General features: G+C 33.4%; 1 protein-coding gene across 1 annotated transcript in view; it reads right to left on the bottom strand.

The window, feature by feature from the left end:
- Positions 1-3,489: 3,489 nt before the first annotated feature.
- The window catches only part of USP45 (ubiquitin specific peptidase 45), a 78,885-nt gene continuing 69,357 nt past the window's right edge, over positions 3,490-13,017 (bottom strand). Inside the window, 3 exon segments of the mRNA XM_079148643.1 lie at positions 3,490-5,206; positions 5,874-6,027; positions 9,216-9,302. Coding sequence (XP_079004769.1) covers positions 5,073-5,206; positions 5,874-6,027; positions 9,216-9,302 — 375 coding nt within the window. The 3' untranslated portion in view covers positions 3,490-5,072.

Here is a 13,017-nt window from a genome sequence, read left to right as displayed (position 1 = left end):
CTCTCCTCCCAGAGGATGGAGTCCAGGGTACAGAGAACAATGGGCAGAGAATTCTTTCTAGAGAACAGAAGTTCAAGGATGAACATATCTCATAACCAGGGACCCTGATACTATCTCCCATTCTTCTCCATTCTGGATTAGCAAGTTGATTATGCATGACTAAATATTATACAAGCCTTGAAACTGTTCTTGAAATTCAAGAATGGGAAAAATGAATATGTACTGCTGAAAATCAGTAACTGCCTTTGGGATGGAAGGAATGCACTAGAAAGGAGCTCTCAGTCACTGGAGTGATGGAAACGGGTGCTGGATATCTGGGTCATTTATCAAAACTCACTGAGGTATACACTTAGTACCTATGCCTTTTATTGTCTGTATATTATAGCTCAATAAAAACTAAGTTTTGTGCTTTAAAAAAAAAAAGTTGATTGTGGTTATGGTTCCATCTGTTCCACCACCATTAACTATGTGTATGTGGAGAACACAACATATCATTTTGGTTCCTGAGTATCTAGATGAATGGGAGCAACAGCCTGGTCTTAGATGATAAGCTTTGCATGGATGGGACTTCTGGGTATGTCCCTTAAAGAGGGAGTCACTGTGTTCCATGTTTGGAAGAAAAGCTAGCTAAGTATTTGGTGACCAAAAGGGTGAACTGTGGTAGACACCTATAGTAAACTCACATATCCTATCTCCTTTTCTTCTGAGCCCATGGAAATTACTATTTCATCTATCCTTCCTTGTAGTTAGGCAGTCATGTGACTGCATCTGTCCAAGATGAAGAACCTAATTGCCAGCGCAAGATCTTTTAACATTCTCTTCCTCTGCCACAGAGACGAGATCTGGTATTCAAATGGTGGTGCCAAATACTGAGTCAGCCTGCATTAGTTATAAGTTGGAAAACGGCTATCTTGCAGATTGCTTAGATTCACAGTAAACTTTGAGTGAGCAAGGAATAACTTCTTGTGTTACACCACTAGGATTATGTTACCATAACATAACCCAGTCTATCCTTATAAATATAGGAATGCAAACATTTTGGATCATTTTGTTTGGCTGTAATTGAAAAAAACTGTATTAAAAATGGTTTCAGAGTTTCCTTGAGCCTCTGAAATTACATACCAAAAAATAAAAAATGGGGCATACGGTTTGGGGAACATACAAATGTTGAGATTTCCCTTCTCAGCCTTTATATTGACAGAGAGAGGGCCCAAAAAGCTTCCTTGATTCTTTGCCATGTGAGGAAACAGAAAGCACTAAGAACCAGAAGTGAGTCTCTTACCAGACCCTGAATCTGCTGAAAACTTCATCTTGGCTTCCTAGCCTCTAGAACTATAAAAAATAAATTTCTGTTAATATGTCACCTAGCTTATGATATTTGTTATAACAGTCCAAGGGGATTAAAACATAAGCTAAGTTCAATGTTGACAGATAAAACATTCTGTTAATAACATGCAGTGCAAAAATTCCAAGACCAGTCTTGTAACATAAGATAAATAAGAATTTAACATTTATTATGATGTTTATACAGTAACAACAAAATAATGCTCAATAAGTTACATAACTTTTTAAAAACACTGCAAAAAAAAAAGGATAAAACAGTAGGAATGACATTATGAATTTAATACTCAATTTAAAATATAGTCATCTCTTAAACAGATTTGAATTGGTGATTTCTACATGAACAAAAACATTTTAAATATAGAAATAGTCTTTCTTAATAATGTACTAGATATTATCTAAAGGCTCAATTTTATTGCACATTTTGGTTTAATTATTTGATCATGTACCATGCAGAAAATAAATTATGAAATAAAGGAAAGTAGGGAAGATGTTATCTTGTACTACAAAAATTAGGTGAGGGATGATACACTTTACAGTTTAATCTTCAGGAAATTTTATTTAACTATTGCATAAAACCACTCATTAAAGTCATTACACATTCAACCTAAGAGCTAGTAAATGTAAAATAGCTCTGTTGGTACATAAATTACTCTTTTCATTGATACCATTTATCACTCTCTTTAACCACCTAAAAGATGGTATTCACATAATTTTTTAAAAACCATTAAATGACAAAACCTTAGGTATATATGTATATTTGGTTATGTCAAAATATTCACATAATTGGCACATAATCAAAAGTTTATCATTTTAAATATGGAAAACTAGGAGGATCTAGGGTTAGACATACCCTGTAAACCAGTTTCTCAACAGAGCTGGCAAACTTCTGTTTTATTTCTCAAATGTATTCGGTCAAACACTATGGTAGTTGTATTGAATGTAAACATTCTCATTTATTTGTACTGTTTCCTGAGGTAATCCAGAAACTATTGTTATTACAGTACCTTCACAGTTTACTACTCCTGCAAATGTGCTTTGGAAAAATTCAAAATTTAAAAAAAATTTAAATGTAGACTCAGCCAGGCTCATGTCTGTAGTCCAAAAACTCAGGAGGCTGAAGCAGGAGGACTGAAAGTTCAAGGACAGCCTCAGAAACTTAGTGAGACCCTGCCTCAAAATAAAAAAAAAAAAAGGGGGGGGGGCTGGGATGCAGCTCAGTATAGAGCACCATTGGGTTCAATCCCTAGTACCTCCCCACAACCCACCACCACAGCATTCACACACACACACACACCCAACAAGACTCATGGAATTTAACATGCTCTATTACAAAAGCTACATTTAGGAAAGTCCTAGGTTTCTAACTCAAGTTTTTTTTTTTTTTTTTTTTTTTTTTTTTCCCCCTATTTTTAGATGACAAGAAAAAAGCATTTCATATATTCCAGGCCATAAGAAAATAAGATTTCAGAATTAGCTCATTTAATACTAAAGGAAATGAAAAAAAAAAAATCCGATTTCCAAGTTACTGATAGAATAATATCTACAATCTGTATAGATCTATCTTTCCATTTTAAAAGATGATAAAATAGTGTCATCACAGGACCTGACTCATGGAAGGTATAGATGCCTTATCTAGTTATTTATCTGAAACAACAAATGAGTGCCCATCCAATGAAAGAGCATGGCTCTTAATAGTCTTTTCAAAAGAGAAAAATGAGGGACAATATTTTCATGATGGGGACATTGCTTGTGGGCAACTGCTTATTACCAAAACGGCTAACTCAAATAGAGAAAAAGAAATTAATATTTTCAAAAAATCATTGCTCTGGTAATGAAATCTTCAACATTAATGGATTACAATTAAGTAGAAAATACTAAAAAACGTACCTTTTACAAGACAAACTGACTCTACAGATTAACAAAGATACATTTCTCCATTTTAAAAAACAATCATACTACTGAAATTTCAACAGCTTAAAAACAGAATTTATGCAATGATTTCTTTTTTTCTTTCTTTCTTTTTTTTTTTTTGGTATCGGGGATTGAACTCAGGGGTACTCAATCACTGAGCCACATCCCTATCCATATTTTGTATTTTATTTAGAGACAGGGTCTCAATGAGTTGCTATTAGCCCCTTGCTGGGATTACAGGTGTGTACTCGCTGCACTCGGCTGCAATGACATTTTTAAGTTCTGCATTTGGTATACCATTACCATCTAACACTAATCCCAATTCCATTCATCCATGTATCAAAAGATAGCACTGGTAACCTTGTTAATCTGCTTAAAAAAGGTAGGTCTTGGTAAAAAAATTTCTACACATTATCTACAGCCACTATTCCTATCCTTTTTTTTCCTTTCTGAAAAATTATCTGACACTTGCCTGTATATCATTCATTGGCACTAATTATTAGGATGCTAGAACCATGAAATTATGTTTTGATTCAATAACATGACACTGAAATAGCCATGATTTTTTAAAATTTAAGCCTGAGTAATAGTAATATTTTTCATGCTAAGTTTTGACAACTTAATAATTTGTTTTCTAGAGGTGGGAGAACTACTGTATTTTTGCTATTATTTAATTATATAAAAGACAACAGAAGTGCCAGCTCTGTGCCTCATTAAAGTAAAAACTAAATACAACTGAACTTTTAAATGATTGTTGTTAAAGACAAAAAAGTGGGGGGTGTCTTTATACCCCCAAAACTTGTTTACTATTTACTTAAATACAGAAATTGAAGTTGTTCCTTGTTAAGAGTATAATTCTCTATCATGTGCACATAATTTGCTACTTTATATTTCAAAGTATCCAATGATTCCAGTGGATTATCAACTTCTGTTTATCAATTCTGAATATCACATTTATCTATAATTATATTTTGACTTTGGCCAGACACTTGCAAATTATCTTTAACTCTATCATGAATAGGCTGCAAATGATTTGTTTATAGAATGTTTCAATATTCCCCAACACAATAAGCTAATCAGCATACTATTTGTAAACCCACACTACCAAAATTACATTGATACCTTTTTATATGGCTAAGTTACATAAAATATGATGAAGTAACTATGTTATATTAGACATTATTTCACATAGCTATGGCAATGTTTTCTAAACAAGAGACCACATATGCCACTGGATAGCCCTGAGATGATTTAAGTGGTGCAGCACATGGATGAGTAATTTTTCTTTAATAGTTTTTAAATTTATTTTAATGTTTATTAGAAAAAATAAGTACATAAATGTGAAATATGATTTCTCGAAACAAGACCATGGTTAAAAAAGGCTAAAACATTTTTTAAAATTAGTAAATATATGGCACAGGATATAGTACATGAGATCTGGAAAGTGGTAATACACTGAGGAAAAACTGTGTTAAGGAATTTTTTGATTCAGCCATCATCATTTCTAAATGCTTGTTATTAATGAGTCATATTAGAAAGGGACTTCCTCAACCACTATAAATTTTGATTATTTGTCTCTGAGACAAATATTTAAAAAAAAATGTTCTTTATATTTAAAAATATGAATTTGAAAACATTGAGTAAATTTAATTTACTTTAAAGGATTCACCATAATGGTAAAAAAGTTAAGGAGCATTTGAGGGACATGCTATTCCTATGTAAAAGAGAAGACTAAAGGCACATTACATATTATGGTTACCATTGCAGCATTCAAATAAAAGTGAGCTAAATAATCATTGCCATTAACAATTAACAAATCATTGTAATATTCTTTCATAAAAAAGAAGATAAGCTTGTGCACTAAGTGCTCTTGATTCTGGAACCATCTGCACGTAAGTGTCACTAATATGGACCCACTGGCCTCCTGATTCACTATCTGGTTCTTTCAAACCTACAAAACAAAAAGAAGTACAATTTTACAGTAACATGTTTTGTTTTTTCTAAATTATGAACACCAACATATTCATTATAAACTACACTTATCTATTGGTAGATTTTATTGTAGGAGTCTGTTTTCTTCTTGCATTAAGCATTTTCCAAAATGAACCAATTCTTTCAAAACATGAGTATTAGAATTATTAGTTATCCCCAGGTAACAGAAATTTAAATATCTAGTGAATATAAGCCTTGTAAATATTAATTACTCAGAGAAAAGAATCAGTTTCACTGATAAAGGAAAGGAGCAAAAGTTAATTTGGTGATACATATGCAAAGCCAGCAAATTTCCCAACTCCTACTCTATTCTGGGGGGGGGGGGGGTTCTTCAAAATTTTGGGTATTGTTAAGTAAAATAGTATCTACTGCACTACATGATAATTCAAAAACCTTGAAAACTCATGTGTCACTTCATATCACCTAAGAGTATAGTCTTTTTTAAATTTTTTTTAAAAGAGTATAGTTTTATGATAATCAAGGTTTTCAAATTATCTGAGCACTCCTAGAGATAACTTGCATTAAACATTGATAAAGTGAATTCACCCAAGGTAATATATCTTCTTCCAAAAAAGGAAGCACAGATTCCCTTATTTTTAAGAATAAAAATGCTGAATATGGCATACCAGGTACATTTTTCTTCCCAGTGATATGTTCCAATAAATTCCTGGAGGGTATTCTCACTTTCACATAAGCAGTGTAATGACCTCCTCTCATTGAGCCACTGTGTTCCACTATGCCATAGAGACCATAAAGAACTTTGTCTCCCACACTTACATTCTTTAAAACAAAGAAAAAAAAAACCAAATTAGTAATATTTAATGAAATATTCTTGTAAGAAAAAATAAGTAAATGTATATCCCACTTAAAACAGAAATGCATCTATTAAACTACACTGAGATATTTCCCTTATACCTATTAGGTTGGCACAAATGCAAAGCTTAACAAGGTTCTCTGTTGGCTGGTCTACAGAGAAAAAGAATGCTTGCTAAGAGGTGCATGGGGAATATGAATGGGTCCACCCTTATGCAAGGAAATTTCATTGTTATCTAGCTAAGTTACATACATATTACTGATTGTATTCCAAGGTACTTAAGAAAATGTAAAAAGACAGGCCCCAGGACTATTAGTTGCAGGATTATGTGTACTATCCAAAAAACTGAAGTAGACTCATATATGTCCACAGATTAAGAAATGGTTGAATAAACTACGATGCATCCAACCCAATGCTGCTTCAAAAATGGAGTGCCAGGTGGAGAATAGTAACTCAGAGGTAGAGCACGTGTTTACCAATCACAGGCCCTGGGTTTGATACCAGGAAAGGAAGGAAGGAAAGAAGAAACGGAGGGAGGGAAAAGAAAGTGCATACTATCTCTAAATACTGCTATGAAATAATCTCCAGACTAAAAAGTTAAGAATAAAGTAGAAAACAAGGATACATGGTATAAAATATTATTTAAGAGGGGAGATGCAATATGCATACCCCTCTGTTTATATTTTAAAACAATTTTAATATATTAATCTATAAAAGGCGGGAGTAAATAGGCAAAATGGACATGGAGGAAATCAGACTTCTTTGAATTTATCTTTTTTAGTACATTTGATACATTTGGCTTGGGAATTATGTAAATATTTAAATATAAAACAATTTAAAAAAACTAAACACTAAGCAGGAAAATTTTTAAAATACACAAATGAACAATGTATTCAGTTGGTGGCATAACCCATATAGAGAGAACAACAGGGTCATGTCACAAAAATCCAGAAGCCAACTTGTAGTGATTTTCAGTGGTCAAATATGGACAGAATAGACTGATATATTAGATCATGAATAAAAAGAAAAATGTAATGAACCCGGAAACATCTCTATTTAATCCATGAATACATAATCATGGATATTATAATTTAATCACAGTTTGAGAACACCAATGGAATAATTCATATTTTGAAAACTGGTTTAGAAAGGATCAAACATTTATCCTGCCTTTTCTGTCAGAAAAGACAACTAAACAGATGAAAAGAATTTCTCTTTACATAGAAGTATTCTAGCTAATAAATGAAAAAGAAATGTCCAAATTAAACATCACCATTCTATAATTCTTAGTGAACTCTTGGATCTAGTATGGAGCACCACTGGTTGCTAATATCACACAAAGATGGGTAATTGATACACTGGTGCTTCCTGACAAAAGAACAGAACAATGCGTATGAATAGCCTTACCAGGAAAAAAAAAGGGGGGGAGGGCAGGGCAAGGGGTATGAAATTTGAATTCAATTCAGGCTTCTCTGGGTCCAATTACCTATTTGTAGAAAATAAAGAAGACAGGGAATAATAATAAAAATCTAAATTATGGGAAATTCCAAGAAAGATGACCTGGTTTCTTTCAACAAATAAACTGCAAGAGAGGGGAGAGAGGCAGGAGAAGAGACACTATACATTGACAGTATCTTAAAAGACATCATTCATAACCTATGGCACTTAATAGGTTATCAATTCATTTTAAAAATTCACATTTGATTTAGGAAATTTGAAAACTAGGTGATTGAAGAAATTACACTAATGATACTATGATTATGTCAAAAAGGATAGAGAGTAAGTCTTATCTTTTAGAGATATACATAAGGAAATATTTATGTATAAATGATAATAACAGAGAAGAACATCGAGGAACACGTGGATGGGGTAGGACAGGCCATAAATCTGAGGTTTTAGGGCTAAGTGCTGGAGATTCACTGTACTCTTGTTACTACTTTGTGTAAGCTAAAAATTCTTCATAGTAGGCACTTTTAAAGTATAACATGTTCTCTGTTTTTTTTTTTTTTTTTTGGTATTGGGGAGTGGATTCAAAGGCACTTTACCACTGAGCCACATCCCCAGCCCCTCTTTATTTTCTGAGACAGGATCTCACTAAGTTGCTGAGGCGGCCCCAAGCTGGTGATCCTCCTGCCTCAACCTCCTGAGTCACTGGGATTACTGGCATGTGCCACTGGACCCAGCTTGTTCTCATAAATTTAACAAAGAGGTCTGGAATGTAGCTCAGTGGCAAAGCACTTGCCTAAACATGTGCCAAGGCCTGGATTTGATCCCTAGCACCCCAATTTAAGGAAAAAAAAAGTAAAGAGCTTATTAAATTTCATTATTATTACCACATTATCAAATTTTCAGGAATACCAAGTATTAATAGTTGCAGATTGTTTTTTTTTTTTTTTTGTGGTGCTGGGGATTGAATCCAGGGCCTTGTGTATGCAAGGCAAGCACTCTACCACTGAGCATATCCCCAGCCTCAAGATTTTGTTTTGATTGATTGATATACTAAAATATTAAATTCAAAAAGCATTCTATTACACAACCATAAAACCTGAACTTAAACAGGATACTGTTATTTCATAATGCTTTGGTTCCCTCAAGAAAAAGTAATCAATTTTATCTGTACAATTCTTACTGTATATACAAGCAATTATTGAACATTCTGTTTTCTATACCTCATAAGGTATGAACAATTTGAAGTATTATACTCAGCTGACAATTACCTTACTCTCAGTAGCACACATGAAATGACATAAAAAACCATCTTCTAGAATACTGTTTGCAAAACATACAGAATTCCACAAATGTCAAATAACTACTGATTAAGCAGATCACTCAAGAAACAAGAGGCTGCACAAAACCTTCTCACTTCTCTCAGCAACTATCAGCTTCTAAAAGTGTTCACAAGCAGCTTTGATCTTCACCAGTACCATGCCTCATGCTTTGTTCATCTTTGTCCCAAAGGACAGAAGTCAGATTCAGTGTATTAAAAGTGAAAAAGTTACTGGTTTACCTTCATTATTAAAAAATTTCTTTAAGGAGAGGTTTATTTTTAAAATGACAACAACAAAAACAAAAAGCACAAAAGCACAGCCTAATAAACAAAGTGGATACGTTTAAGTATATTTTCAGGTCAGTTAGGTAACTTAATATACTGTACCTTACAAGTAGCAGAACAGAATGGTGCTAAATCAAGCGTAAGTGGAAAATCTACATGTCTGTTTACTTTACGAAGACTCAAGCCAGCCTTAAAAATATCAAAAACAAATTTTTTAATGCAACAAATTTAATTAGTGCTAAAGACTGAGTTAATTAAAATCCAAAAAGGAATTCTAGAATTGTTTTCATGGAAATATACAAGTGTGACTAATGAAGAGTACAAAATTGATATGACTAAGTTAAAAATTAGGTTTTCAGAAACTGCTACTGAAAAGATTACTCATTTACATGGAGATTTTTACCATGAACAATAAGGGAAATAATTCTCACCATTGCTTATGAAAAAATAAACTTAATGTGTTAAAAGCTAAGCTACTAACACATGTGCTTTCATGAAAACGTATTCAATTAGAGTCAAAACTCTGGTGTTCTAGGCCTAATTCAATGACTCGTTAACAGTAAACTTGCCTATAAGCAACCTCATCTAAGAGAATGCTGAAAACAAGTGTAAATTGATCATATTATATCCTTTTTCTAAAATTCAATGAATTTTATTTCTAAAATTCAGTGATACTCACTTACTAAAAAGAATCTGAGGACTTAAACATTTATCAATGAAAGTAAATATTATGTATTATATAAATCAAAATAAATCTTCAAGTTCTTGAATAAGCTCTACCTTTTTTTCTATTTATAATTTCCAAAGTCAAACCTTGCAAAATGTATGCCTGGCATTATGTAATGGTAATAAAAACTAGCTGACAGACTAGTGAATGTATTGGATAGGAGACCTATTCATGGACACTATTGGAAAGAGAAGATATTTAAATCAGAATTGTCTGGATAGACAAAATCTAACAGACACATCCTTTCACACAAGATTTCCAAGACTCTTTTGGTCTTTTCATTGCAAACTAATCACATAATTTCACTGTTGATCTGCTGCTTATTTCTTGCTTTTCTTTAAAGTAAGAAATGGGTGACAGATTATTTGGTTATTTTTTGGAAAATATACCCAATAAGTGATTTGTTTTGTTTTTTCAAGTGATCTAAAGGAAGTTCAACATAATATCTGACATGTAATTATGAGGTCTTAATATTTGGGCATATGTGCTCTCCTGACTTTTAAAAAATTTTAACAGAATGATACACCATATTTTCCCTGTGTCATTAAAATATAAATCTGATGTTTCATATACTAGATACTAAAGTTAGGCCTTGCATCTGTTATGATCTATACAAGTGGTATATGTAAACTTTCCAGAAAGTGTTACCAACTTATATGCCTACTGCTGATCAAAGAGAATGTATATATATATCCCATTCCATCCATATCAGTACTCCTGTTATCTTTGCTAATTTGGACAGGTTAAGAAAGGTGAATTGTCATTTTACTTTGTATTTCTTTTGCTGTGAACAATGGACCTATTTTTACTGTCTTGGAATCTGTACGTCTTTTAGAACTGTCAGTTGGTATTCTTTTGTTGTTGTTGTTGTTGTAGATGGACACAATATCTTTATTTATTTATCAGTATGTGGTACTGAGGATGGAACCCAGTGCCTCGCACATGCGAGGTAAGCACTCTACCACTGAGCTACAGTCCCAGACCCTCAACTGATATTCTTTACATGTTACTGTTAGGGATATTTTCTAGCTAGTCTTTAAGAGCTCTTTATACACTTACAATGTTAATCATTGGCATGTTTATGACAAAGACGTCTATCCAATTTGAGATTTGTCTTTCAGTACTGTGAAGGATTCTAATACTATAGAGAAATAGACTTTAAGAGATTCTAAGAAACTAGAAATGGAGCTATTATTTAGGGACTGTGCTCCCTACAATTCTCAACCCTTGGAAATGAGAATATGGCTTTACAGATATTACATTTCACTTGAGAACAAGAAGGGTCTGAGATGTTCATAAATATTTCCCTTTATTCATCACCTCTTGAAATTAGAGAAATGCAAATCATAGCTAGTCTTAAGATTTCATCTCACACCAGTCAGAATGGCATTTATCAAGAATATAAGCAATAATAATTGTTGACAAGGATGTGGGGGAAAAGGGACACTCATACTTTGTTGGTAAGACTGCAGATTGGTGCAACCACTTTGAAAAGCAGTATGGAGGTTCCTAAGAAAACTTTGACTGGAACCACCATTTGACCCAGTTATACCCAAAGAACTTAAAATCAGCATTCTACAGTGACGCAGCCACATCCATGTTTACAGCAGCTCAATTCACAAGCTAAACTGTGGAAACAAGCTAGATGCCCTTCAACAGATGAATGGATAAAGAAAATGTGGTACCTTTACACAAGGAATATTACTCAGCCTTACAGAAGAATGAAATTATGGCATTTGCAGGTAAATGGGTGGAACCAGAGAATATCATGAAGTGAAATAAGTCAATCTCAAAAAACCAAAGGCCAAATGTTTTCTCTGATAAGTGGATGTTGATCCATAGTGGAGAGTGGGTAAGGAAGAATGAAGGAACTTTGGATTATGCAGAGGAGAGTAAGGAGAGAGGTGGGCAAGTAAGAAGAAGGTGGGGCAGTAGGGATGGGAAGGATGGTAGAATGAGGCAGACATTATTACCCTATATACATGTATGAAAAAAAAATGTTTAAATAAAAAAAAATTTCCTCTATGCACATGAATTTCTTAAGTTGTTCCTAAGAGGGATGTAAATACCAAATATAAAATAGCTCTGGAACACTATGAAATTAGCATCTACAATCTGGCATGATCTTCTCTTGCTCACAGAATCACTGCAGATATACCCCTCCTGCTAGACATTCTCTTGCTTTTGCTCTCCATGTCCATTTCTATAACCTTGGCTATAGAAAAATTAAGAACTTAACCTAATCTTTCTATGACAGAGATAGATGCAAAGAAAAATCTTTTCCTGTCTTTCTGCAGCATCCTTGAACTATTTAGTCAAAACTCTCTATTCAGGCTTGGGGTGTAACTCGGTGGTAGAGTGCATGTTTAGAATGTGCAAGGCCCTGGGTATGTTCTCTGTGTGTGTGTGTGAGTGTGTATGTATCTGTCTCTCTCTCTCTCTCACACACACACACACACACACACACCTCAATCTTCTTCCTTAAGATTTACTTCATGGGTTTTTATACTTAGAAAGTCTTCCACACAGATGTCAGATCAAATAGACATTTTTTTTCTAGTTTTTTTTGATAATTTGCTTGATGCATTAAAAATATCTGAAAACAACATTGGGATATGATGCAAAGTTCTAAATTTGTATTTTCCCAAGCAGCATTTTCACTAAATCTTTAATTGAATAAACCTAGCTTCCATACCAACTGATTTGGAATTATTCCTTTATCATAATATAATAGCTTTAAATTATGATCATGTTTATTTTTGACAATTCCAACTAAACTCCTTCAACTACTATAGTATTTTCACTTATTCATTTTCCACAGACATTTAAAAATAATTTTTAAATGTAAAAACAATCCTCTTGAGAAAAGGCACTAGATTTAAACCACAAATAATTAGACAAAAACCTAACACATTAAAAATATTTAAGTTGGGGGACTGGGGAGATAGCTCAGTTGAGAGTAGAGTGCTTGCCTTGCAAGCACAAGGCCCTGGGTTCGATCCCCAGCACTGCAAAAAAAAAAAAAAAAAAAATTTAAGTTGGGCTGGGCATAGTGGGCCCTCCAGAGACTAAAGCAAGAAATTTCAAGTTTGAGGCTAGCCTGGGCAACTTAGTAAGGCACTAAATCAAAATAAAAAATAAAAAGGGTTGTGGATGTAGCTAAGTGATAGAACTGCC

The sequence above is a fragment of the Sciurus vulgaris genome (assembly GCF_902686455.1).
Source record: "Sciurus vulgaris genome assembly, chromosome: 7".
Lineage (NCBI taxonomy): Eukaryota > Metazoa > Chordata > Mammalia > Rodentia > Sciuridae > Sciurus > Sciurus vulgaris.
The sequence above is the reverse complement of the archived record's forward strand: the minus strand, read 5'-3'. Positions and strand labels throughout refer to the sequence as shown.